Here is a 27,094-nt window from a genome sequence, read left to right as displayed (position 1 = left end):
TCCATGAGCAGACCCTAACACATAATGACAAGGCACTCTAACCCGTACGGGGGATTGGTGTATATTCCTGGATAAACTTATCTGCGTCCAAAACAGAGGAGACCAAATCATCTCACTGGAAGGCGGGGTAATTCTGAGTCTTGCAGGGAAGAGCAAGGCTGGGCGAAGATGGAGTTTGGTCATGACATCTCTGTAGTCGGCGCGATGCTTTGCCACATCGGGCGCATAATCCTCATAGACACGGAAGGGGTGCCCTTTATGTAACAGGTTACCCCTCATTCGAGCCTCGCGCAGGATAAGATCCTTGGTCTTGAAACTGTGACAACAGATGATTACTGGACGAGGACGTTGGTCTGGTCCAGGCACTGGGACAAGGGCGCGATGTGCACGGTCCAGCTGGGGATCTGAAGCCAAAACATCCGATCCCATTGCATCCCTCAATAGCTTGGCGAAGAAGTCGGTGGGGTGAGAGCCAGCCTCCACCCCCTCTGCCAGACCAACAACGCGAAGGTTATGACGTTTGGATCGGCCCTCCAGGTCGACCACTTTCACAGAAAGCCTCTGCACCCTATCCTGCAATGACGTGCATAGCTTCTCTAACTCGTCGATCCTACCAGCGTTGAATTCAGAAGCTTTCTCAAGGTCCACAATACTCGGGCCCTGCGAAGCGACCGTTCAAATGGTGCTCTCGATTTTGGTGTCCAGTTCAGCAATAGTAGCCTTAAGATCCTCAGCTATAGCAACACATAGTTCTCCCAAAGCCCGGGTAAGTTCTGTAAGTGTCACGTTGTTACCTGTGCCTTCCGCCATGTCTGTCTCGTTGTTTGGTGGGGAGTAGGCCTCCGATGTGGATTTATTGTCCTTTGGTCGCTTATTACTCGGCATTTTCACATAGAAAGTTACAATATTGTATTGGAAAGAAACGTTTGTTGTAAAAAGTGCCATAAAGTAGGTTAAGTTAGATTATTTCGCAAAAAAGTTGCAGGAGCCTCTCACACACAGCCGTTCACTCCAACATGCTAGCTCTCCCCCCAACTTTTATTTATTTCATCACATTCCCAGTGGGTCAGAAGTTTACCTACACTCAATTAGCTGGTGTAACTGAGTCAGGGTTGTAGGCCTCCTTGCTCGCCTACGCTTTTTCAATTCTGCCCACAAATTTCCTATAGGATTGAGGTCAGGGCTTTTTGATGGCCACTCCAATACCTTGACTTTGTTGTCATTTTGCCACAACTTTGGAAGTATGCTTGGGGTCATTGTTCATTTGGAAGACCCATTTGCGACCAAGCTTTAACTTCTTGACTGATGTCTTGAGATGTTGCTTCAATATATCCACATAATTTTCCTCCCTCATGATGCCATCTATTTTGTGAAGTGCACTAGTCCCTCTTGCAGCAAAGCACACCCACAAAATGATGCTGCCACCACCGTGCTTCACGGTTGGGATGGTGTTCTTCGGCTTGCAAGCCTCCCCCTTTTTCCTCCAAATATAATGATGGTCATTATGGCCAAACTGTTTTATTTTTTGTTTCATCAGACCAGAGGACTTTTCTCCAAAAAGTACAATCTTTGTCCCCATGTGCAGATGCAAACCTTATTCTGGCTTTTTTAATGGCGGTTTTGGAGCAGTGGTTTCTTCCTTGCTGAGCGGCCTTTCAGGTTATGCGATATAGGACTCATTTTACTGTGGATATAGATACTTTTGTACCTGTTTCCTCCAGCATCTTCACAAGGTCCTTTGCTGTTGTTCTGGGATTGATTTGCACTTTTTGCACCAAAGTATGTTCATCTCTAGGAGACAGAACGCTCTCCTTCCTGAGCGGTATGACGGCTGCGTGGTCCCATTGTGTTAATACTTGCGTACTATTGTTTGTACAGATGAACGTGGTACATACAGGCGTTTGGAAATTTCTCCCAAGGATGAATCAGATTTGTGGCGGTCTACAATTTTTTTTCTGAGGTCTTGGCTCATTTATTTTGATTTTCCCATGATGTCAAGCAAAGAGGCACTGAGTTCGAAGGTAGGCCTTGAAATACATCCACAGGTACACCTCCAATTGACTCAAATTATGTCAATTAGCCTATCAGAAGCTTCTAAAGCCATGACATAATTTTCTGGAATTGTCCAAGCTGTTTAAAGGCACAGTCAACTTAGTGTATGTAAACTTCTGACCCACTGGAATTGTGATACAGTGAATTATAAGTGAAATTATCTGTCTGTAAACAATTGTTGGAAAAATTCCTTGTGTCATGCACAAAGTAGATTTCCTAACCGACTTGCCAAAACTATAGTTTGTTAACAAGAAATTTGTGGAGTGGTTGAAAAACGAGTTTGATGACTCCAACCTAAGTGTATGTAAACTTCCATAATCGAACCCACAAATGCTGATGCTCCAGATACTCAACTAGTCTAAAGAAGGCCAGTTTTATTGCTTCCTTAATTAGAACAACAGTTTTCAGCTGTGCTAACATAATTGCAAAAGGGTTTCCTAATGATCAATTAGCCTTTTAAAATGATAAACTTGGATTAGCTAACACAACGTGCCATTGGAACACAGGACTGATGGTTGCTGATAATGGGCCTCTGTACGCCTATGTAGATATTCCATTAAAAATCAGTCGTTTCGAGCTACAACAGTCATTTACAACATTAACAATGTCTACACTCTATTTAGGATCAATTTGATGTTATTTTAAATGGACAAAAAATTTGCTTTTCTTTCCAAAACAAGGACATTTCTAAGTGACCCCAAAATGTTGAATAAAAAAAAAAAATGGTGCTGGAATAGTTGAGGTAACTCCTGTTTTCTTTGCGTCTTGTGGTAACTTTCCGTGGTTCTAAATCAATAGTTATTTAGTGGTCCGGAAATGTTGGAAACATTAACTTGATCATGCAACTGTTTGTTACATGCAATATGCTTTGTGGACTTCGCCAGGTGTGGTTGAATTTATTCTACCACTGTGTCTTCTTATTAACTAGGCCTTAGGCCTATATATCAGGGTCGCAAGGCATATGAACTAACAGGTTATAGAGCAAACAAAGCAATTATCACAACACATAAGTTGTAATATGGCTTTTTTTTCTGACTTCCCCAGTGATTTTACCCACGCACCACTACTGTGTACTACATGAGGGGGTGACCCTTGGCCCTATTTAATCGTACAGGTCACTGGGACTCTGGGGTTGGTTAGAAACAACTGTGCAAGAGATAGCATGGTTGAACTGTAATTGAGAGGTGTGTTGGAATTGTTATATAATGCTCTTTTCAGAGTGAGAGGAACTAACAGTGACAGCTATGAGTTTGTTGTCAGATTTAAGGGTAGATTGAATTACACAATAGAGTACAGTAGCCTGCATACCTGTTTGCTGATGGAAGGTTTAAGCAGGTGCTGTTGCTGTTGCTGTGGTTGTTGTTGTTGCTGTTGCTGTTGCTGCTGCTGCTGCTGCAATTGCTGTATGGTCGTTGTAGTGCCTCCCGGTGGCCCCTGGGGGCCCTGGCTCTCCCTGACAGAGCTCTGCTGGTGGGGCAGTCCAGGGGCTGTGTTGTCTTTGACCGACAGCTGTTGCCGCGGTGCCTGTTGCCGACCTCCGTAGCCCGACTCTGGCGATAGGTTGGCACTGGGCGGTCGTGTCTTAGCGGATGGTGTGGGAGCAGCAGCCGCACTGACAGACAGCTGATGGGAGGTCTGTGATTTGACGCGTTGAGCGGAAGGCGGGGCGATGGAGCTCTGGCGTGCGGGCTGGACTGTGGAGGGGGGTGTGGCCAGGGAGGAGTGGGAGGTACCAGTCTGAGAGGCCATGCCCATCTGCTGTTGCTGTTGAAGATTATCCTAACAAGGACAATTAGAGAACACCAAGTTTCAGATGTTTACATTATGCTAATCCTATTAATGTAGGCTACAAACAATTAAATTATTATCATGTAGGAGAGACAAAAAGGCTAATTTGCACAAAAGTAGAACATGATTGTAAACACATTCTTGACCTTAAATTAATCCATACCTGCCCATGCATGGATAGTTGCCGCCGTGCGTAATCAGCCCTGCTGTAGTCGTCGCTATAGCTGTGTGAGTGGATAATGGCTGGCTGCCCCAGGTGCCCTGCCCCGGTCCTTAGGGTGGACAGGTCCTCGCTGCGGGAGAACCCCCCGTGGGCAAACTGGGGGATGTAGGCCTGGTGCGAGCCACCGGGGTCAGGCTCCGGGGCCAGGAGCAGGGGCGGCGGGAGATGGGCCCTGCTGTGCTGGTGGTGAAGGTGGGGTCCATCTGCAGTGCCGGTGGCCAGGTGAAACAGGGGGTTCTGGAAGGAGAGCGGGTATCTCAGGGCGGCGGCCTGCTGCTGCTGCTGCTGGGACAGCGAGTCGGTGGTGGTGCCCATCTGGCTCAACTGGCTCAGCCGGAGGCCCCCTGACATGCTGGATCCCCCCGAGCCGGCCGAGTGGCGGCCCCCGGCCCGGAGCTGGCCGCTCAGGCCCGAGCCCAGGCCTCCTCCACCATGGCTGCTGAGCCCTCCGAAGCTGCCCATGCCGGTGATGGAGGCCTGGGAGGAGTTGAGCATGGCCACCGACTGCAGGTTAGACACGCTGTTCATTGTGGAGTCCTGGAGGTCCATCATAGATATACACTTTATTGACACTGAGCACCTAGACTAGATTGATATAGCTAACACCCTTGTGTGCCCAATTCTAAAGTGCCAATAAGTTGATTAAGTGTTTTATCTATTGAGGGGGGTGGTTGTATACCTGAATTGCATGTCCCATGACTTACCACTAAGGTACATGCATCATTTTCCTATGAGCGCACAGCTGCCATACTATCCTGCAGTCGTCTGCCAGACTTGGCTACCACATGGAAAGGAGATGTGCAGTTTACATAGTTTCCTGTAGAACATGGCTCCTAACATATCTTAATGCTATCAAAACTCTAGAATTCAACTAACCTTGTGGTCTGGCTCGGTGATATCAGAGCTACTGGTGCAGTAGGCAGGGCTGGATCGGGCCAAGGGAGGGCGGGTTACATAGAAAACGTCTTTGGAGGCTCGATGTGGGTGATCACGCTCTTGGAAACTCAGCTGAGCATGAGCACGAGACGGCATGACCCCCCCACCGGACACACCAGATGTAGGGGAAGGCAAGCGAGTGATATCTATGGAGCTGAAGAAAGGCAACAACACATGGCAACAGATTGGAGAAGACGATGACAAGGTTATAGGTGTATTATAAGTTTGGCACAAAAGGCACAACCCAATTACAGCCTTATGGCGGGAAAGGCAAAACTTTAACAAACGTACCAACCAACCATCCTCCTAGGACTGGTTTCCCCAACACAGATTAAACCTAATCCTAGACAAAAAAGTATGTTCAACGGAAATTCTCCATTCAAAATGCTTTTTTGTCCAGGACTATACTTAACCTGTTTCCAGGAAATAGGCCCATAGGATTAAATAAAGCCAGGGCACTACCTGTTGAGATCCTTCATCATGAGATTCTGGAACTCCGAGGAGACTCCCCTGTGGAAGCTGGGTCGTGACAGCAGCCTCTCCGTCTGTCTCTCATGGACTCTATCTGTCTGGTTCTGTTGGCTGGGCTGCCTCTGCAGGTGGGGGTTACGCAGGGCCATGCTGATGTCATTCAAGAGGCGGGGCAAGGGACCCAGTTTGATAATAGCATCCTGTGGGTTAGGGTTAGAAGACTGACATGAATACAAGTTAGCAATGACAATAGGAAAAGCATTCAAATGGTTAAATTTTTCAAGTATCTTATCCTTGAAAATTGCAAGTATACTTAATCATTCCATTCATTCTACTGACTCATACTTTCAGATTACTGGTGTGTCAAGACCATATATAGTTATTTTATTGTACTGATTCCTAATTGGACTCAATCATTATTGAATAACATCACATTGGTTATCTATTGGTCATATATTGTAGAGGTTATATTGTTAATATTTACCCTGATCCTCCCTACCTTGCTGAGCTGGGCCATGACCTCCCAGAGGAGGCTGTGCAGTATGGACAGCTCCCTGCCCAGGTCGATGTAGCCCTCGAAGCCCCCCGCGTTGCTCACACTGTCCAGGTTGGAGATCTCATAGAGGAACTGTTGCATGGAGCCCCACTCCATCTCTAAGAACTCATTCATGAAGCACATGTACTCCTCTTTCATACCAAATCTGAGGGAGTGTGAAAGAGAGAGAGAAGAAGAAGAGTCAAAATGCTGTATACTCAGAGAGATTACATCATTGGCTGGTTTCCCGGACACAGAATTAGCCCAACCCTGGATTAATAACTAATAAGCACTTTCAATGGAGAATCTACATTGAGCACGCTTTCTAGTCCAGGATTAGGCTTAATCTGTGTCCTGGAAAAATACTCAAAATATTACAAAAGTTTTAGCATAAGCATAACATTATAAGTTGTAGTGAATGAATGAGCTGACTTGGAGAAGTTGGCCAGGTTCTGCACCACTTTGGAGATGAGGGTGAGCGTGCGTGACGTCTGCTCGTCTGGGTACTCCTGGGTCAGGTTGAACAGGGAGGGAGACATGACGGCCGGACACAGGAAGCGCAGGAAAAGGGAGCCGCTGATTAGGCGGTCTGCGATGTCCTCCCTCCCCCTCTCCGCACAGCGCACCCTCCACGAGGCAAACACCTCCTTCAGCTCTCGAGGAAACACACTGCAGAGAGACACAAATATTCAGTGTGTTATTATCATTTGATAGGATATTCTGCTTTAGTCAGGCAGTGTATCCCAACTACTGAATACAAATCTGGTGTTCAACAATCAAAATTCTGTAAATAAGTCTTTGGGTGCTGTAGCCCAGGAGTAATCCTGATTGAATGAAAAAAAGAGTAAGCACTCATATGTCATCTACTGACCAATGGGAGTTGACGATTTTACAGAGTGCCAGTTCGCAGCACATGCGGAGATTGGCTTGGTGATCTGGAAGGACAGAGGGTGGTGTCCTCATGGGGTCCACCTCGCAGTTCTCTTCTGATTCGTACAGTGCCCTTATGAACTCCCCTGAAACAAACACAATATCACTGACCATTAGGCAAACACAGAAAGATAATGAATATATCACAGCAAGAACAGTTCAACAACATGTATTGAGTGATTAATGTGAAGCATTCGAAGGCCACACCTATTGCATCTTTGAGGTACTTATGTCCAATCAGCTTGAGGTACTCTTCTATGGCTTTGGTGGCCAGAGTGTTCTCTCTGAAGATAAGGTGTTCTCGGTCAGTGAATCTATCTACCTCACACATCGCCATGTCCGAAAGAAAATCCTGGGAAAAAACAAAACGTCAACATAGCATAGACTTTCTTTTTAAAACATGAAATTATAATCTATTGGGTACTCTCAAATTCAATTTTGAGGATATAACGCCTTTCCTCAGGTCAGAATGTAATTTGTTATCTCTTTTGGCTTATGGTTTGGTAAGAAAACCAAGAAGTAGTCAAACTAATGTTCATTTTGTAGTTCATAGTGCCTTAAAGATAGAATCCGCAGGTTGTGGGCGCCTCCATGCCGCCCCACTTCTTTTGTTGTGTTTTCACTTTGAACGAAAACAAGGGGATTGAGCACTGAGCCGCCTTGGGCTGGCCTTCTGGGCAAGGTATGTCTTCGCACTAAATCCTGTCTACTCGAACGACCCTGCTGCCATGCTCCTGAGCTGGAGAGGAAGTGAAAGTCACTTGCAAGCTACAGCCACCAGAAACAAATGCAGAGCAGACGAAGCCAACAAGCTAGCTAACTTGTTTGCAGATAAACTGTCCTGGTAGCAGGGTCAGCATTTTCAGAAAATGTAGACAAAAACAAGCATCATTCTCAGTTCTTGGATCTGAATCAACTCGACCCCAAAAGAGAAAAAGAAGCACGAAAAAGACTGCTCATGACCAACCCAGAAACCGGATAAACATTGGAATAAATTTTGAAAGGTGGAAGAGTGGTGCCGAAATGGCCACCATCCTCATGAACAGGTAGGTAGGTGTTGGGTTGCGTTTTTAGCCTGTGTTTTTTAGCTACATTAGCTGCTAACCTTAGTGTGTTCAATGTTCAAGCTTGCTAACATGGCTACCTAGCTAGCTAGCCGACATCTTTTGTATTTGGACTGTTTTGTTTTGTTGTACTCAAAGAATCTAATGATAACTAGCTACATCATGTATACACTGCATAAACCACACTAGATACCCAATGCCTTTATTTCAACTAGCTAAAGCTAGATATACAGATTGTTGACATGATAGTGTGTTTGGTTTGTAGATGATAATGCTAGCTAGCTAGATGGTTGACAGCATTTTCAACCTAGGACCACCCAAACAATGCATCATCTAGCTATACATTCGGTACAGTGACATCACACAAACATTTATTTCTCAGGGAGATACTGGTGGAGACAGTCTGATTTCGAAGGGAACCTGAGGTTGTGGTTGTGGAAGAATCCAAAAGAGAGGTAAAAAATGCTATGGAATGTTTTGTTATGTTTTGTGATTCAATAATAATTTGATTGGTAATTGACCAATGGAAGCGATGTTTGCCTGTTCAGCACATTTCCTACATAGCATGGCATTGAGCCCTACCATGAAGTGCCCAAATGAATATCCAGTGTAGCCAGTAAAGTAAACAATGGCTCGTCTGCATGACATATTGGTAGAACATGGGCCATCAAGTAATAGGATGGTTACATTAGCATGACACATGTTACACTGGTTACATCGCAACACAGCATCCTATGTATTTAAAGAATACGGTTATGACACTGATCTATTTGGCAGTAATGCCCCCCCCCCCCCCCCCCCCTCCACCACCCATTTAGCAGTTGTAGTCAACAGAGCATGGTGATTTGAGGTGGTTGAATTAATATAAGGTGCATACATTCTCACTATAATGTGCTCAAGTTCCATCAATATTATGTTATCAAATCAAAAACAGCATTTATCTGGTATATACACAGGATACAGTGAGGTTGGTGTATACAGGAATATGACCTTGCATTGTACCGTGTACTACTGAAGTAACAACTTGTTTAATGTATCATGCCAATACTTACCTTTGCTTTCCCTGTGCTCTGTAGTATGTGGACCAGCGCACAGGCCACCTCTTCTTTACTCTTCACGCTCAGTAGAGGCTCCAGCACCGCACACAAAGTCCGGTAGTTATTGGTAACATACTCGGCAAACTCCTTGTACAGCTCCATGGGCAGGATACTCATGGTCTGGTAACGGGACTTGAGGCGTAGGGAGGCATTGATCATCTTGCCCCCTGCTTGCCCCTTGGCCAGGACGCTAGGCTGGATGACCGGGTACCACTGCTCCACAAACTGTCGGCCCGTGATGCTGGAGATAGGGATACTGACCAGTCCCAGGTATGTGCTCTTTTCCTGGTAGAAGAGGGGAAATAAGGCATAAATCAGAGAAACTTAATGTGGGACTTTGTGGTCAAGAGTTATGGGGCCTGGGCCTTTAAGAAAGAGGAGAAAAAGAGGATAGTAATGAAACTAAAGTATATTTATTTGTCTTAATCATTGGGCAAGCTGCTGTCATTAAACCCCAGCAGTGATTTAACCAGCCTGCAAAAAATTTAATTTTAACCAGTTTCATCCCGTTTAGCACACTGGTGAGAGAGTTGTCGCTTCACCTTGCGTCTCTTCTTGTCAGTCTCCTTGTAGAGATGAAGGCGTAGGTTGCGCACGGCTGGCAAGTTGTTGAACTCAAAGTGCTCACCCCAGAACACGGTGTCAGTCCGGGGCTTGCTGGTGGTGCGTGCGTAAAGCATGTCGTCCAGACAAAGTTCGCAGTAGTAGCGCTTCTTGGCGGGAAGCTCCCGCGCCTCGATGATCCAGAGTTTCAGCACGTTGTCCACCCTCCGACTGTTGTCCTGAAGAGGGGCAAAGAGAGGGTGGCAAAAGGACAAGGCAGAACAGGGAGGAAAGAAAACCAAAGGGAAAAAGACCAAAGAGAAAAAGAAAGCCAAAGGGAGAGGGAGGGTTGAGTGGGTTAAGAACAGTGGTGTAAAGTACTTAAGTAAAAATACTTTAAAGTACTACTTAAGTAGTTTTTTGGGGGTATCTGTACTTCACTATTTATATTTAACTTCACTACATTCCAAAATAAAATAATGTACTTTTTACTACATTTTCCCTGACACCCAAAAGTACTCGTGACATTTTGACATGAAAATGGTCCAATTCACACACTTATTAAGAGAACATCCCTGGTCATCCCTACAGCCTCTGTTCTGGCGGACTCACTAAACACAAATGCTTTGTTTGTAAATTACGTCTGAGTGTTGGAGCGTGCCCCTGGCTATTCGTCAATAAAAAAATACAATTGTGCCACCAAGATTGCTTAATATAAAGAATTTGAAATGGTTTATACTTTTACTTTTGATACTTAAGTATATTTTAGCAATTTAATTTTGATACTTAAGTATATTTAAAACTAAATACTTTTAGACTTTTACTCAAGTCGTATTTTACTGGGTGGCTTTCACTTTTACTTGAGTCATTTTATATTAAGGTATCTTTACTTTTACTCAAGTATGACTATTCAGTACCTTTTCCACCACTGGTTAAGAACAGTCTAAGAAGAATATGCACACATACGGATGGAGATAAATTAGATAACACATATGTACTGGAGGCATGAGAGACAGAAAGTGGATGTGTGATTGGTAATGTTGCAGCAGAGAGCTGCATCTTCTGAACATGTTTACAAAGAGCCAACTATGTCTGAAATCCCCCATGGGAGGAGAGCGTGCTGTGCAGATTGCACAGAGTGATGTTCTAGTCAGGGGTCAGTCATTTTAACTAGTCTGAAATGCCACTGGATCACTCAGCCCCGGCTTAGCTCAGCTCTTAATACCGAATTTAGATTGCTAAGTATATCACCAATTTTCCAAAGTTGTTATTTCTTAAGTACTCCATTGGTATGCCGCCTGACAATAAATGTGGACGTCCGCCGATACAACCCTTTCAACCGTTCATCAGGAATTTCAGTAGGAAGAAGAATCAAGAGCGTCTGTCTACCCAGCGATGGTTGACGAAACCTAATGAACATCCTGGTCTCTATCGACATCGCACCTCGTCTTATCTCTCCCATCATGTATCTGGTTGGAGATTCATGAGGGTGCAGAGGATATTTCGGAGCCCCCGTGTCGAGTCCTTGGAGCCCCGTGATTCAGCCAGGAACCCTGCAGTCACAGCATCTGGATGAGTCAATCCACTTGGGCTGATGTTTCCTCTCGGTTTGCCTTAATAACTGCAGCTCCCTTGCTGCCATCAAGAGCAGTTATCTGTCTCGTGTAATGTCTCTTTTGATAAGAGGGAGGGGGGAAGGGGCCTATTACGCAGACCTAGGAGATCAAGCTGAGCTGAAATTAGAAGATCTGTTTTAATCAACCGCATCTAAAGTGCTGAGTTTGCGTCTTTTTCGTTCTTTATTTAACTCTGATGATAGTGTAGAAGTGCTGTGTTTTAACATGTACTGTATTTGATGACTATACATTACAGATATAGACAAACAGAGAGCACATGGAGGTTACAGTAAAAAAAATGAGGAAATGCTCAGATTGACACAGACATATTGAAGACAGGGGAGAAGGAGAGAAGCACTGACAGACAGAGAAGTAACTTAATTTCTCGTCGTTGTTTCCCCACCTTGTTGGGTTTGACAGCTCTCTGAAGATTCTCGATCCATTTGTCTCTCTCTGCACCCGAGCGACATGCAAAGCACTTGGTTCCTGAAGCCGTAGTCACCTGAGGTTACCAACGGTAACATCAACAGCCACAACCATTAGCAACTTGGGAGAAGATGACAAGTGGCATAACAACGTCCTTTAATCATAGAGACTTGTGTCATGTACACGTCGGCTATGGGAAAGTGAGCCATGCAGTGAAAGCCGTTTTCACAACAAATTTCTGAGAAAATCAACTTGGGACATGAGCTCATTTCGAGCCGCTTGTTGGCTGTCTTTTTGATATCTTTTCCACAGATAACTACATTTAAAAAAATCACAGCCTTATTCAATAAATCCTTTTATTGATGCCAATGGAGAGACTTCTACCTAACATTAGTAGCATTAGTAACATTAGTAGACAGACCTGGGTTCAAATGCTACTTGAAACCTTTAATATGTGTTCATGTGTTTGCTTTAGCCTGCCTGGAGTGGCAGATGGGCAGGATTTGAACTTTATCTTCTTCTATTGGTTCCAGTGCACAGAGCTCAATCAAGCCCAGCAAAATGATTTCAAATGATTTCAAAATAGTATTTGAACCCAGGTTTAATTAGTAGCGCTATCTGTGTTTGTGTGTGTGTGTGTGTCATGTCAGCCTCACCTCGAAACAGTACTCCTGTCCCAGGATGCTGGAGTGGACGGGCTTGATGATGGCGTCCTCGTCCAGGGTGAGGTCCAGCGCCTCGGCTGCGCTGCTGGGAGACAGCAAGGACTCATGGGAGTGGGACTCTTTGAAGCTCTGCATCAGGCGCGTTCTGGGTGGGGAGCAGAGACACAGTGAGAGGAGCAGAGTGAATCCCAGACATTACATTACACCGCATCAAGGATACAGTACACAGCATTCTGAACTGTGGTTATAAAGGGTAACTCTCCCACAGCCAAACAGCCACATATACACTACCGGTCAAAAGTTTTAGAACATGTTTCACCTGTTCCTGTGATTGTTTCCACCCCCTCCAGGTGTCGCTTATTTCCCCCAGTGTATTTATCCCTGTGTTTCCTGTCTCTCTGTGACAGTTCGTCTTGTACGTTTAGTCAAGTCAACCAGCGTGTTTTTCCCGTACTCCTTTTGCTATTCTCTTTTTCTAGTCCTCCTGGTTTTGACCCTTGCCTGTTTCTGGACTCGCCTGCCTGACCATTCTGCCTGCCTTGACCACGAGCCTGTCTGCCACTCTGTACCTCCTGGACTCTGATCTGGTTTTGACCTTTTGCCTGTCCACGACCATTCTCTTGCCTACCCCTTTGGATTATTAAACATTGTAGGACTCCAACCATCTACCTCCTGTGTCTGCATGTGGGTCTCGCCTTGTGCCTTGATAGTCACGTCTACTCCCGCTCCTCCCCTCCGGCATTCGACGTCGCCCGTATACTAACCACCGATCCTAGAATCCATCATTATGCACACCTGCAATCAAACATTACGTGCACCTGCACGTCATCATGAGGCATCACTGACTCCAACAATGGAAGCAGCAGGAAAACAGAATATCTCCCAGACGGTCGACAAGCAGTGATACCTTCTACGTCAACACCATGACCAGCTGGCACAAATGGGGACAGCTATGGAAGAGGTTCTTCGCAGTGTGCAACATCTCGAACATACCCGGGAGGCGTTGCCGTCAACTAGCGGAGGATACTCTACAACCAGTCGACCCAGTGAGCCAGGACAACAGCCCATTCCGCAACCCATTCAGGTCAGCGATGACCGTTTGTTCCTCCCGGATAAATTGACGGCACCCCATCTAAATGCCGTGGCTTCCTACTTCAGTGCTCCCTCTACTTTACGCACCAGATGGGAGCCCCCACCACCGAGAGTTCCAAGATTGCCACGGTTATTTCTCTGCTGACTGAGCGGGTGTTGGAATGGGCCACAGCTGTCTGGGAGAGAGGAGGGGAGGAGCGGGAGTAGACGTGACAGTGCCCCCCCCCCCCCCCCCCCCCGACGAGCGTCTGGGGGCTCGGTTCCTCCCATGTAGTGAGTTCTGGGCGTACTCTGCCCGACACTCCTCCACTGGTTTGAGCACCTTCCAGTGTGTTCTGGGTTTTCAGCCGGACCTGGCTCCGTGGATCATGGGCCAGACTGAAGCTCCTGCGCTTGATGAGTGGTTCAGGTGCGCAGAAGTGTGGAGCCCACGTAAGACTCCAGCGTGCCGTCCACCGTCAAAAGGAGCAGTATTTATTCCTTGTGTTATTATTTTTCAATTCTTTTCTCTGCATTGTTGGGAAGGGCCTGTAAGTAAGTATTTCACTGTAAGGACTACACCTGTTGTTTACGAAGCATGTGACACATACAATTTGATTTGATTAGGTGGATGATTAAGTCAACAAGGCAACTGGCACCATGTGGCCAAAGAAAATGCAACCACTGTCAATATTTTCCATTTGAATGTCGGTCTACACTTCTTGCACTAAAGGGACTACCCTCTGTTTATAGCTCCCTACAATCTCACTAACAAATCGAACTGTGACAAGCGGAGTGGAATACAATCAGTCATTGAGGGCACAGAGAGCCAGAGATCTTTCATAACGGCAGGCCCAGTGGAGTTTTTCTGAGATACACTTGAGCATATCTGATCCTGAAAAAATGAGAAACAGCACGCAACCATTCTGCTTTTCATGCCAAAGGAATCCGTCTGTACTCACAACTCCTGTGTTCTGTGAGCTTGAAAAGAGGTCACATCAAAAAACAATGCGACGCTAGTCTCACAACGGGTCTAATTGTCAACTGAAGAAGTCAACACATTAGCATTCAATTAGAGTTTCACTGGATTAGATTAGATTTGAGCATAACCACAATAGTGTTATCATGATAGTTCTTGGACAACAAAGCTATATTTCTATTGACAGCCATACTGTACATGCATAAGGAACAGATCAACACGTGAATAGAATTGTCCATGACGCTTGCCCGCCATGCCCGCCCACACTGATACATACAGACACACACACACACACACACACCGATTATGCCACAATGCCACTGAACTGAAGAGGAGACAGATACAGAATGACAGAAAGGGGAATGACAGAGACCACAACACAGAAAAAGCAGAGAAAAGAAGGTAACAGTCTCCCTACTATGATGTCCCTGATGCACCCAGCTCTCTCACATTCTCCCCGTGCCACTGTTTTTGTGGACATTCACTCATAAGGTGCATCAGAACATTGAATACTTACAGTAGAGTAGGAAAGAGAGGGATAGAGAGAGAGAGAGAGAAAGATAGGAGAGAGAGAGAAAAATAGATCCAAAGAAATGAGTCAGAATGAGAGAAATAAAGGACAGTGGGGGAGGTCGAGAAAGAGAGGGCGAGAGGGAGAGAGAAGGAGAGGGGGAAGACGGTGGGAGAGAGAACCTCTCAGAGGAAATCAAGTTGTTATGTAAACTGAGGGTAATTTAGAGAAGAAGGGAGTGACAGGGTCGATGAGAAAACAGAGGGAGAGACTAAGAGAGATGCAGTTGAAGTCTGAAGTTTACATACACCTTAGCCAAATACATTTAAACTCAGTTTTCACAATTCCTGACATTTAATCCAAGTAAAAATTCCCTCTTTTAGGTCAGTTAGGATCACCACTTTATTTTAAGAATGTGAAAAGTCAGAATAATAGTAGAGAGAATGATTTATTTCAGCTTTTATTTATTTCATCACATTCCCAGTGGGTCAGAAATTTACATACACTCAATTAGTATTTGGTAGCATTGCCTTTTAAATTGTTTAACTTGGGTCAAATATTTTGGGTAGCCTTCCACAAGCTTCCCACAATAAGTTGGGTGAATTTTGGCCCATTCCTCCTGACAGAACTGGTGTAACTGAGTCAGGTTTGTTGGCCTCCTTGCTCGCACACGCTTTTTCAGTTCTGCCCACAAATTTTCTATAGGATTGAGGTCAGGGCTTTGTGATGGCCACTCCAATACCTTGACTTTGTTGTCCTTAAGCCATTTTGCCACAACTTTGTAAGAATGCTTGGGGTCATTGTCCATTTGGAAGACCCATTTGCGACCAAGCTTTAACTTCCTGACGGATGTCTTGAGATGTTGCTTCAATATATCCACATCATTCTCCCTACCTCATGATGCCATCTATTTTGTGAAGTGCACCAGTCCCTCCTGTAGCAAAGCACCCCCACAACATGATGCTGCCACCACCGTGCTTCACGGTTGGGATGGTGTTCTTCGGCTTGCAAGCTTCCCCCTTTTCCTCCAAACATAATGATGGACATTATGGCCAAATAGTTATATTTTTCTTTCATCAGACCAGAGGACATTTCTCCAAAAAGTCCCCATGTGCAGATGCAAACCGTAGTCTGGCTTTTTTAATGGCGGTTTTGGAGCAGTGGCTTCTTCCTTGCTGAGCGGCCTTTCGGGTTATGTCGATATAGGACTCGTTTTACTGTGGATATAGATACGTTTGTACCTGTTTCCTCCAGCATCTTCACAAGGTCCTTTGCTGTTGTTCTGGGATTGATTGCACTTTTCTCATCAAAGTACGTTCATCTCTAGGAGACAGAACGCCTCTCCTTCTTGAGCAGTATGACGGCTGCGTGGTCCCATGGTGCTTATACTTGCGTACTATTGTATGTACAGATGAACGTGGTACCTTCAGGCGTTTGGAAATTGCTCCCAAGGATGAACCAGACTTGTGGATTTCAAAAAAAAAATCTGAGGTGTTGGCTGATATCTTTTGATTTTCCTATGATGACAAGCAAAGAGGCACTGAGTTTGAAGGTAGGCCTTGGAATACATCCACAGGTACACCTTCAATTGACTCAAATGATGTCAATTAGCCTATCAGAAGCTTCTAAAGCCATGACATCATTTTCTGGAATTTTCCAAGCTGTTTAAAGGCACAGTCAACTTAGTGTATGTAAACTTCTGACCCACTGGAATTGTGATACAGTGAAATAATCTGTCTGTAAATAATTGTTGGTAAAGTTACTTGTGTCATGCACAAAGTAGATGTCCTAACCGACTTGCCAAAACTATAGTTTGTTAACAAGAAATTTGTGGAGTGGTTGAAAAACAAGTTTTAATGACTCCAACCTAAGTGTATACAAACTTCCGACTTCAACTGTATGTCTGTTCTGTGGCCATACGGCTGTCTGATGGTTGCCATGGAGAGGTCAGGACTTTTTTATTAAATCTTCCATTGGTATTCTCCATGTATTAAGCAGTCATAAAAAATGTACTATGTAAAATGGGAGTGCAGCGGCACTGAAAGGGGTGGTTGTGAAACAAACACTTACTGTCAAGGCTTACTGGTTTCACTAAAGCTAGGAGTAATAGTAAAAGATGCCAGATTGTCCTTGAAAGGTATCCAAAATAGGCACAAGAAAGCATCTTTAAGAGTCCCACATACATGTGGACACACAGGTAGGAGTGTACACACACACACACTTAGAAAGACAAGTTAAGTGCCTGCCTGACCTGCTCCGGAACAGAGAGAGCAGGGAACACACGCACACCCTCACAGAATCACACACAGACACACACAGAGACTCGTACCTGTCCTGGTCGGCACTACGGAAGCGGATCATGTGTCGAAAGCTGCTGGTGCGGTCCAGTTTGGGCTGACTCTTAGCCCTCTTGATAGAGCCCTTCAACCTTCTACTGAGGAAACTCTGAACAGGGCAGCCATGGAGAGAGGGAGGAGGAGGTGAAGAATGAGAGGGTGTGAAACGGGGATGGAAAGAGGGAGGGAGGGGACGCAGGAAAGGAGAAAGATCAGAGTTGTAGAGAGGGGGAATAGGGTGAGTAAGGAAAGATCGATATTCCGTGCCCAAAATGGATTGGAAGAAGAACAGAGGACATATGTGATTTAGTGAATGACAGATGCATGAAGGGGGAGAGCAACAGAAAGATTTATTGCATATTATATCAGTCATACATCCACAATACAGCAGCAGTAGAATAGTGTAGTATCATCTGGTAACCAACAGTGGGTGGTGTTGTGCCATAAATATACCCACAATCCAACAGCATACACTGGACCTCAGTAAAAATAGGAGCTTCATATTGCAGTGCAGTTCTGTCCTGTGCTTCCATGCAACCATATTCCCCTGATTTTAATCAGCTGATTTAGTCAGTATATAACACAGGTCTAATCTATGTTGATACTGTGTCTTTTATAAGAAGTGCTGACAGGGAGAACAGGGCTTCAATAGTAGAATGAAAATCAATGAATGATGTCATTCCCCGCAACATGCAGGATAAGGTTCCATACAGCTACTATGCAGCCTTTTCCTCACAGAGTGGAAGGAGAGACATGCTGCTATTGTATCTGAATAACCTCACAATGCTTTTTATGACAGTCTTACATTACTGAATTGGCTGAGTTCAACCTCTCTCCATGTCTAACGTCCACTCAGATATCAATCTGCACATTACACATCAACATTGAACACTACATTCTGCGAGGAATTGGTCTGAATCGAGACAAACCATTCACTTTTTGTGAGCTTTGTGTCACTGAAGTCTATTTTAAAGAAGTGACCAAAAAATTTGACTCATTTGCTGACCGTCACAGTAACCGACTGGTAGGACTAGATAAGTCATTCTGGCTTGATTAGCCGGCCTGTCTGACACTTTGAAGCCTCATACAGTCAGAAGAACTGAATCACAGTGGTGGATCACATTTGGCATAGGGAACAGAAAACTCCATAGCATTTGGCAAAGGATGTAACGTGAAGTTTAGAGGGGGTTTCTTCACCACATACAGAGACATCTGAGTCATGTACCTCGATCGGAGGAAGAGGTGCAATATGGCGTCCGGTCACTGTGCTGGAAGCGGCAACCCTCCAGTCCCCCGGCCAATTAGAAGAAGGGGGGGAGTGGGGGAGACTAAGGGACAGGCAGGGGGAGAGGGGCAGTGAGAGAGGGGGAGTACCGACCCCTTTCTTGTAGCGTTGCTGAGGGCAGGAGTGGCCATGGGGGAGGGAGGGGGAGAGAGAGGGTGAGAGGGCGAGGGGGAAGGGAGGGGTTCCACTGGCCCTGCGACAGGTGTGTGGTGGGGAGTGGGAAGGGAGGGAGAGAGAGAGGGACGGGGGGAGCGAGCGAGGGCGGTAGGAGGGAGGGGTACTCACGGATTGTCGGAAGGGTTGGGGGGGGGCAGTGGGAGGGATCTCCATGCTTGGCTGCTTCACGTTGGCTATGCTCTTCCGCCGGGCGCGAGCGTTCTCTGAGAGAGAGAGGGAAGAAGACAGGTAAGAGAAAGAGAGAGAGAGAATCCAAAAAACAGGTGCGAGAGAGGGCATGGACTTGGCATGTGTGTCAGCGGGGAGACGGGAGCGAAAGAGAGAAGATACACACAGTACAGGCATACGGTCAGGGGAGATCGGAAAAGTGTGAGAAACTGACAAGTAACGTGAAAAAAACAGAAGGTGAAGTGAAGGTAGAGTGTGTATAAAAAAGCAAGGAAGAGAGCAAGGTTAAGGGTGAGAGAAGCAATGCGATGATAATGTCTCATTAACCCTGATCTCCATCATCCCCCACTTCTTCTCCTCCTACCAGGAAAATTAGGGATGTAGATGGAGAGCTGCATGGGAAGGAAGATGAAAGAGGAGGGCATAGGAGGGGTGAGGTGAGTGAGTTGAAAGGGATGGGTTTTCTGCCTGGCCGTTCGAAGAGGCAAACGTTAACAATCTGCACTGAGTGTGGTGGGGGAGGGGAGAGAGGAGGCAGGGACCAAGGGAGGGGAGCAGGGGGAAGCATTCACAAACAAAGCACCTATTGACCGTCCGTGAGTCAGTCCCTAATGCAGTGAATTAGGCAGTAAGGGAATACACTCTGTACTATCCATGATGGATGGCAGAGGAGACCAGTGGCCGGACAGTAGAGAAGATGGATCACACAAGCCCACTCTAACACTCTGTACTATCCATGATGGAAGGCAGAACCCACTGGACACAGATGTCAATTCAACGTCTATTCCACGTTGGTTCAAAGGAATTCCGCTGAAATGACGTGGAAACAACATTCATTCAACCAGTGTGTGCCCAGCGGGAGGAGACCAGTGGCTGGACACAGGAGAAGATCTGTGAAAGGCAAGGAGAAGATAACTAATGTACGCAGTATCATAGAAAGAAGGGAGCAGGAATGAAAGTGGGAAAGCATCTGAGGCCCGTTCATTTCAGTCTTTCTTTCCCTCCCTATCCCTTTCTCTGCTACCCTCTTTTGAGATAGATCAATGATAACATCGTCATATTTGAGGCTATAAATATTCTTCCTGTCTCTTATTCTCTCTGTCTCTCTCTCTCTCTCCCTCTCTCTCTCTTGTATTCTCTGTCTTTCTCTTTATCCCACCCTCTCTTCTCCCTCTCTCTTTCATCTGCTCTCTTTCTTTCCCTCCTTCTCTCGCTCTCCCTGGTTCTGCTATCACACAGACACACAAATACTCAGGCATACACACACACTCCTCTCTCCCACGCAGCTATTTTACATAATTCAAAAGTGCATTTATCCTCTCCTCTCTCCAGCCTCTCATCGCTCTCTCTTTCCTCTCCTCACTCTTCACGTTTTCCCATGGTCCCGTCTTTCCCCCTTTACTTAATGTATATTGTCTCCTCCATCCTTCTCCTTCATCCTCCTTTCATTTATCTGAATTCCTTCTCTTTATCTGGTCTCTACATTCCCTCTACTTCTCAAAATGTCAATCTTTTCTCATGACTCTGCTGTCATGCTACTTTCCTCTGCCCACGCACTGAGCTGAGCGAGCGCCTTAGGGAAGGATCCTCATTGTGATGATAACCAAGTCAACGAATCACAGAGGGTTATGAAATCCAAAAAGGGTGTATGTCCATTATACACAGCGGAAAATCCCAAGACCAATGAACCAACTGCTAGTCCATCATTGTCCTTTGTAAATATCGGTAGCACACAGGATCTTAATTTGATCATTCTTTTGTTTCTGAGAATTTTCCTGCACAGCAGGACATTTTTACTTGTAGTGTATTTCAGCTTTAAAAAGGCTTCTTACATTTGTAATTACCACTTAAAAATGTCTGACTTGATTTGCCCTAATGAAAAATATATCAACCTCTACAAACATGTCCATTAGTTATAATCCACATAATAATTAATATTTCCTCTTGCTCCAGAATTGTTTTCTTGCTGTAGCAAACTGGCTCAAATTAAGATCCTACATCTGTATTGAGGTAGTTATCATACTAAGGGACCTTAGTATTTCTGACCACATAACCTAACCAGGAAAACTACAGGCTCTAGGCACCCTGGTGTCATGATCTCTTATGACATAGACAAAACTAAATTTTTAGGGACCAGAGTTTTTCCTGACCATGTGACCTTTTCCTGGTCAGTTCACATAGTTAGAAAAATGGCAGTCATTATGTATGAACTCCAAATACAGCCCCAGTCAAAATGCAACATAATCTAAGAGGAACTATTGTTCCCAAAACAAATTAGTTTTCCTAGAGCAAGTAGACTGTAGCCATGCCTGAGTAGCTAAATGAAAATTCAGCTGGTATCCCTCCTACAGTCCTAAGGTGTGACTGCTCTGTGGCTTTAGCTAGCTAGGCATTTAGATAAGCTGGAAACAGTCAGCAACTTGGCGTCGTGCTCTCTCCCTGAGGGTGAAAACTTTGTCCTTTGTTGCCAATTTAGATTCATAAGATTATCTGAAAATATTGGTCTCGTGGAAGATTTCATTGGGCAAAACCTTTGATTTGTGTGGAGATCTACCAAGCTGTTTTCTTTACTCTTTTCAACGCTTAGTCTACTATGTGAAAGAGATTATTCAAAAAGACAGCAAATATTATTCTTATGAATGTGGATTTGGATCGTCCAGATAATCTATCTGTAGATGCTCTACAGATGGTCATACTATCAACAAACTATCTGTTGACAAGCAACAGTTAGGGTTAGGTTTAGAATAAGGGTTACGTAATGGTTATGGTTAGGGTTAGGGTTAGTAGATAGTTAGTTGAAACGTTGCTGATAGTCCATCTGTAGATGCTCTACAGACTATCCAAATAAAGTGTCACCGCTGGTTGTCATGGGTTACCCCTCTTGAAATCTTTGGGTTTTGTGTTCTGATATGATTGGCTAATGAACCCTTTTGCTCGATTTGAAAGTGCACAGAGCCTTGCAGCGTGACGGTGAGTTTACGGAAATGGGAAGTAGTTCAGCAAGGTCGTTCCGTATCTGCTGTTCACCACCATTGGCCTTCACTCAAAGCTCTCAAATCACAGCGTGAAGCCAAACCAGATATTGTGGAAGTGTTTATGCAATAAAGGTTCCGATGCTTCCGTACTAACAGAACAAACCCTTGCGATTCCCTTAGCATACCGCTTGCTAGGCAACAACAATCATTTGGCAAAGTCTGAGTGTCAGTTGGCTCAGTAAATTAAGAAAATAATGTACATGTTTGGTAATGATTATGAACAAAACACTTAAATATACCTGATAGGCTGCAGTTATTCATAAGAGCTTTGTGCATAATAAAACATTATGATAATATTACTAGGATTAATGATCCGTTTCACTACAATATTTTAGTAATATAAAATCGACATTATATTTATTACACCACTTTTTTCTCATTATGGCAAATTTTGTAATCGCCGAGCAAGGATTTCTGCCCCATTTAAACATAAAGTGTTAGATGCTTTATCTACAAAGAAACAATATTACGGTGTTGAGAGTTTGAGTCATTGCGGTTTGACCTCCAAAAGTGGATATTTCAAAGCTTTACAAATGCCAACAGTCTTTGTTCCAATTCCTTAGTGATATGCAAACTTACAAGAAAGGATCTGAGGCAGTGTAGTGCAGTGTAGTGCAGTGTAGTGCAGTGTAGTGCATACTAATCTCCACTAGTAATGTACTGTAGTGCTATGTTCCAATGTCCATACTAGCGTACTACTTGCCCAATGCATTAGCATACTTCATTCTAGATGGTATACTTGTGTGTAACAGAGCCACAATGTATAACTGACCAGAGACAACATACTATGGGCAATTTTCTGTTCTATACTGAAAAAAGAAAAACCTGCACTTGTTTTTTTCTTTTTTCACAATTCCTTTTGAACCAGGCACCCACATACTTTTAATTACCACAAACATTTCCTCATACTACAATGTTCTGCTCTAGAAATGACATAAGCAGACGTAAATGACAAGTGACCTAACACTGTTGTGTAGGGTTCATGGTACACAAGATCATCTGGGGTCTGGGCTAGCTTGTCACTTGGTATTAGGAAAGTGTAATCCCACGTGTCATAGCAGCAGTATGTCATTTTTGTATGAACTGAAATCAGATGTTATGAAGTTGGAGGGGAGAGGGGAATCATGCTATTGAAATCCTAACAGCATCATGTATGTATTATGATGGGTGAGTCAGACACGTGTAAAATGTAGTCAAGTGTGATCAAGCGTACATCCTTTAGGGTCTGTGCTATTTATACATGTGCTATTTATACATGTCAAATGTAACTACATATCCTCACTTATCCTCACATATCCTCACTTATCCTCACATATCCTCACTTATCCTCACATATCCTCACTTATCCTCACATATCCTCACTTGTTCAGTCATGTCCATGTGTTACTATAACACCTCATGCTCTTCATGCTCAGAGTTGGGAGACAAGATGAGTGTGTTGAAGTTGCTTCTAAACACTGATATAGGGTCAGATCTTTTTACATCCCTACACGGTCCAGGTTATGATGAAGAGATTAGTAATCTGATCCGGGATCTGTTGTTAGAGCAACTTCTATCTTAAGTGGCGACAAACGAGAGGCGTGAATTGTGTGACGTTTTTCAGTAGCACCAGTATTATTTGTGTCCTATATGAACTCCTTAATGGTGTTCAGCAATAATCGACCACATTAAATATTTATTTATGATTATGCGTTAAAAAGCCATCGGTAAAAGGGACTCAATAGGTCCATTTCATTCAATTTCTCACCCAGTCCCTCTTGATCCAAACCCGGGCTTTTTATTTAGTTTCCATGGCAACATTTTCCAAGTATCTTGCATTTGAGTTACAGACACATAACAAAGCCAGCGAACAGAAAAGACACTTAGGAGACTATAAACTACATCCTACACATTCACCTTCGCAAACGCTAAGCAACAGAGGGAGGAAACACGCTCCAAATGTGGGGGGAAAGGAAAATCTATAGTCATGCTGATATCATTCGGTTATTGTTCATGATATCTGGGGTATACCATGTCTAGTACTACCATAACTGAAATGACAGACAAATGCAAAGCAGTAAAAAACCATATTGCCTTAGACTGACTTAAATAGTATAGTAGTATATTAAATAGTACTAGGCATTAGATAATGAAGGGAGGGTTAGAGGAATGTGGAGATGGTTGGAACGAGCCTTCTAAAAATAGAGGAGAAAGCAATATGGTTCTCATTCTTCTGTTACTGCATCTGATTTGACCCCATAGAACCTTTTATACTGAGAACGTGTTCACGGATACAATAGGATGCACATGATGTGTGTGTTCATCTGCAATTGTGCATGCGTTTGTATACACCGCCTACAGCATACATGATGCCAATGATGCACGTGCGCATGCGCCTGTGTGCATACAGCACAGTTTGCACTGGCATGCACATGGATGTGTGAACATGTCAGTTTGCATTGGCATGTGAAATGGTGCACTCTTTTCCTTCTGAATGTAAATCTGATGTCAAGCCGAAAGCTGAAGATGAAACGTGTGGGTGGCAACAGCTTCCAGCTTAGTCCCTCAGAGAGAGAGGATGGGGAGGGAGGGAGAGTGAGGGAGGGAGTAAAAGAGCGAGAGAGAGAGAGAGCAGAGAGCGAGAGGAAAGAGAGAGAGGGAGAGAGAGATGGATGTATAGAGTGAGAACGAGTGGGAGGGACAGAGCAAGACAGGAGAGTAAACGCAAGAAAGCAAGAGGTAGAAAGGTAGAAGGAAAAAGCAAAGGAGAGAGAGTGACAGAGAGCGAGAGAGAGAGAGTACAAGAGCCAGAGCGATGGAGGCTGGAGAGGGAGTGGGTGTCTGAAATGCTGTGAGCCTTTTTTGTATTTAGTTTTCCATTGTTTTTCATAGAATGCTGGTCTGCAGACCTGTTAGCTTTTGATCCAAGAACTGTAAATCCAAACGTAGGATCTTCTCTCCTGTGTGCAACATACACTATACTCCATTGTAGTTCTATGTTGATCTTTCTTGACGTATTTCAACACACTTGTCTCTACATGTATGACCATGCCTTAGAGGATGTCTGAGCCATAGACATAGAATCTATAGAACTGATATCCTCATTCAAGTCAATGTTCCGCGATGGGTAATACCGGTGGCCATATTGAGTGTACTGTCAAACTGACTTGGCCTTACCCGTTCTAATTAATTATTTCTATGGTATGCGCACTTAGGAGTAATTTCTGAGTTTTAATTGATGAATGATTTAACAGATAAACAAACTATGTCTAGCTTTTAGGCTTGCCACTTAGCAGGCAGCGGCAGCTTACTTAGTGTAATTTGATGCATGTCAGAAAGGATACGTTGTCATGACAATACAATATTCCTATTTTTCAACTAGATATCCAGAATGAGCATGTTCTACTCTTGGTCTAGCTCTAGCCAATCACGGCCAATAATGAAGAGGGAGGTAGCCTTGTAAGAGTTAAATTTATAGTTCATCCTAAAATCAAAGTTTGCTATATGTTTTCAGACCTCAAAGTGGTTTGATTTGAGTTTAGGGTGAACTATCACCTTAAACTTGCCCAACTCAAATGTTTCATCTTATATTGGTGCAAGATGTTACAAATCTCCTTACTATTTCGGAAAGTATAAAAGCGGACCGTAATACATGAACAGTGGACCATGACAACATGCTTTCATGTGTGTACAACAAAACGAGATGCCTGTTTAATCCAAAAGCCTGTTCCTACTGTATAGAACCTGAATAGAATCTGGTGAATGCAACATACTTGGTCATGACCAAGATGGGACATGAAACATCAGATGACAACTTTGGTTCCTACCTAATAAAGAAGACGGCGTTGGTTCCTACCTAAGAAAGATGAGAGGTGTTGTGCTTCGATCCCAGACCTCTAAAGTATCTTCAGATGTCCAACGTCTATTCAGACCACGATAAGAAAGTGGAGGCAATTCGAAGCAAATAACTTTAGATATCCAACTTTGTCTTGAGTTACCATAGTTTCCCACAGGTTTTAGTGTCTGTTTGATATTGTTGTCGTTGTCACATTCCTTTGGGCCCAAACTTGCTGTAAATCAATGCTCCTCCACTATGCCTTGACATTAGTGTCTATAAATAATTAAATACATTGGTGTCAGTGAGTATCTGCTGACACTGGATGTGATTGTGAATGTGTGTCATGGCATTTGTCTGATAGCCTAAGTGCATTTGTCTGGGTTGCTGTCAAGCAGGTGAGTGCCTCACCCTTTGAGTTTAGCAACTGCAGGTCTGAGAATATGAGTTGGCCATACAGATATATTGCTCAGGCAGTGCTTGAGGTCAACTCTCAAGCAAAGAATCCAATTTAAATAACACCAGCAAGCAAAGACGGTAGAATATATTCTAATCAAAAATGAATATACAGCCAAATAACTATCAACAACTTTGTCCACACTTTAAATATTCAACACATAAAAAAACATAAATGACTTGATTACCAGACTTTACTATCCAGGCATCTTGAAATAGAAATCTCTAGATCAACTTAATGTTTCACTCATGAAAAAAATCTATTCTAACTCAGTGAAATAAATATGAGAGGTTTTTACAAGTACAATTTAGGAGAGGGAAAATGAATTGCCTTACTCATGGCATTTGTGTATAGGTCAATGAAGGGAGGCAGTAGTTTTCTCATAAGGTGCAGTGTCTAAACTTCAAGCTGTATCCTTTTGAAAAGTGCTCATAAATATATTTATCATGACCTTAAAGTGCCACATGTAAGCTTACACAGAATAAGGATGATTTTGTAGGCTATTATTACCCCACCCATAAATAACACCAAAATATTAGCTATCCTATGCTATACTTGATTGAATTTGTAGACGTCTCTTACAGTATGTAAAAATATGAAGAATTAGAAATAGGCTATGTCTCCAAAGTCAGCGACTGTTATAATTCCTCACGGATGTATGGTTCATTCTTCCACCACCTCCCCCCAGCCAAGCTCTCCAGCACCGGCAGCGGCTGTTCCGCGGCGGGCAGTCGCGCAGAGAGCTCCTCTTCCCCGGCCTCTCCCTGTCCCCTCGCACCGGTGCCCTCGCCCCCAATCCCGCGGCCGTTTCCTCGGTAACCTACAGAAGATCTACAGAGGCGAATTTCTCTCATGTTTTGGTTGTAATTGAGCAATGATTTTTAAGGGTTGTATGCCTTCTATCAACAAAATTAT

At 44.2% G+C, this 27,094-nt stretch overlaps 1 protein-coding gene across 1 annotated transcript in view; it reads right to left on the bottom strand.

Moving 5' to 3' along the window:
* The window catches only part of LOC120047159 (ras/Rap GTPase-activating protein SynGAP-like), a 99,249-nt gene that overhangs the window by 40,157 nt on the left and 31,998 nt on the right, over positions 1 to 27,094 (bottom strand). The window contains exons 4-17 of the mRNA XM_038992692.1: positions 18,469 to 18,908; positions 17,237 to 17,352; positions 12,338 to 12,491; positions 11,659 to 11,757; positions 9,639 to 9,878; positions 9,052 to 9,381; positions 7,143 to 7,287; positions 6,877 to 7,021; positions 6,438 to 6,674; positions 5,970 to 6,171; positions 5,462 to 5,691; positions 4,940 to 5,153; positions 4,004 to 4,600; positions 3,361 to 3,831 (exon numbers count right to left, since the gene is read on the bottom strand). Coding sequence (XP_038848620.1) covers positions 3,361 to 3,831; positions 4,004 to 4,600; positions 4,940 to 5,153; positions 5,462 to 5,691; positions 5,970 to 6,171; positions 6,438 to 6,674; positions 6,877 to 7,021; positions 7,143 to 7,287; positions 9,052 to 9,381; positions 9,639 to 9,878; positions 11,659 to 11,757; positions 12,338 to 12,491; positions 17,237 to 17,352; positions 18,469 to 18,908 — 3,620 coding nt within the window. The remainder of the gene's footprint in view (positions 1 to 3,360; positions 3,832 to 4,003; positions 4,601 to 4,939; positions 5,154 to 5,461; positions 5,692 to 5,969; positions 6,172 to 6,437; positions 6,675 to 6,876; positions 7,022 to 7,142; positions 7,288 to 9,051; positions 9,382 to 9,638; positions 9,879 to 11,658; positions 11,758 to 12,337; positions 12,492 to 17,236; positions 17,353 to 18,468; positions 18,909 to 27,094) is intronic.

Source organism: Salvelinus namaycush, chromosome 5 (assembly GCF_016432855.1).
Source record: "Salvelinus namaycush isolate Seneca chromosome 5, SaNama_1.0, whole genome shotgun sequence".
Lineage (NCBI taxonomy): Eukaryota > Metazoa > Chordata > Actinopteri > Salmoniformes > Salmonidae > Salvelinus > Salvelinus namaycush.
This window is presented reverse-complemented; position numbering and strand designations above follow the sequence as displayed.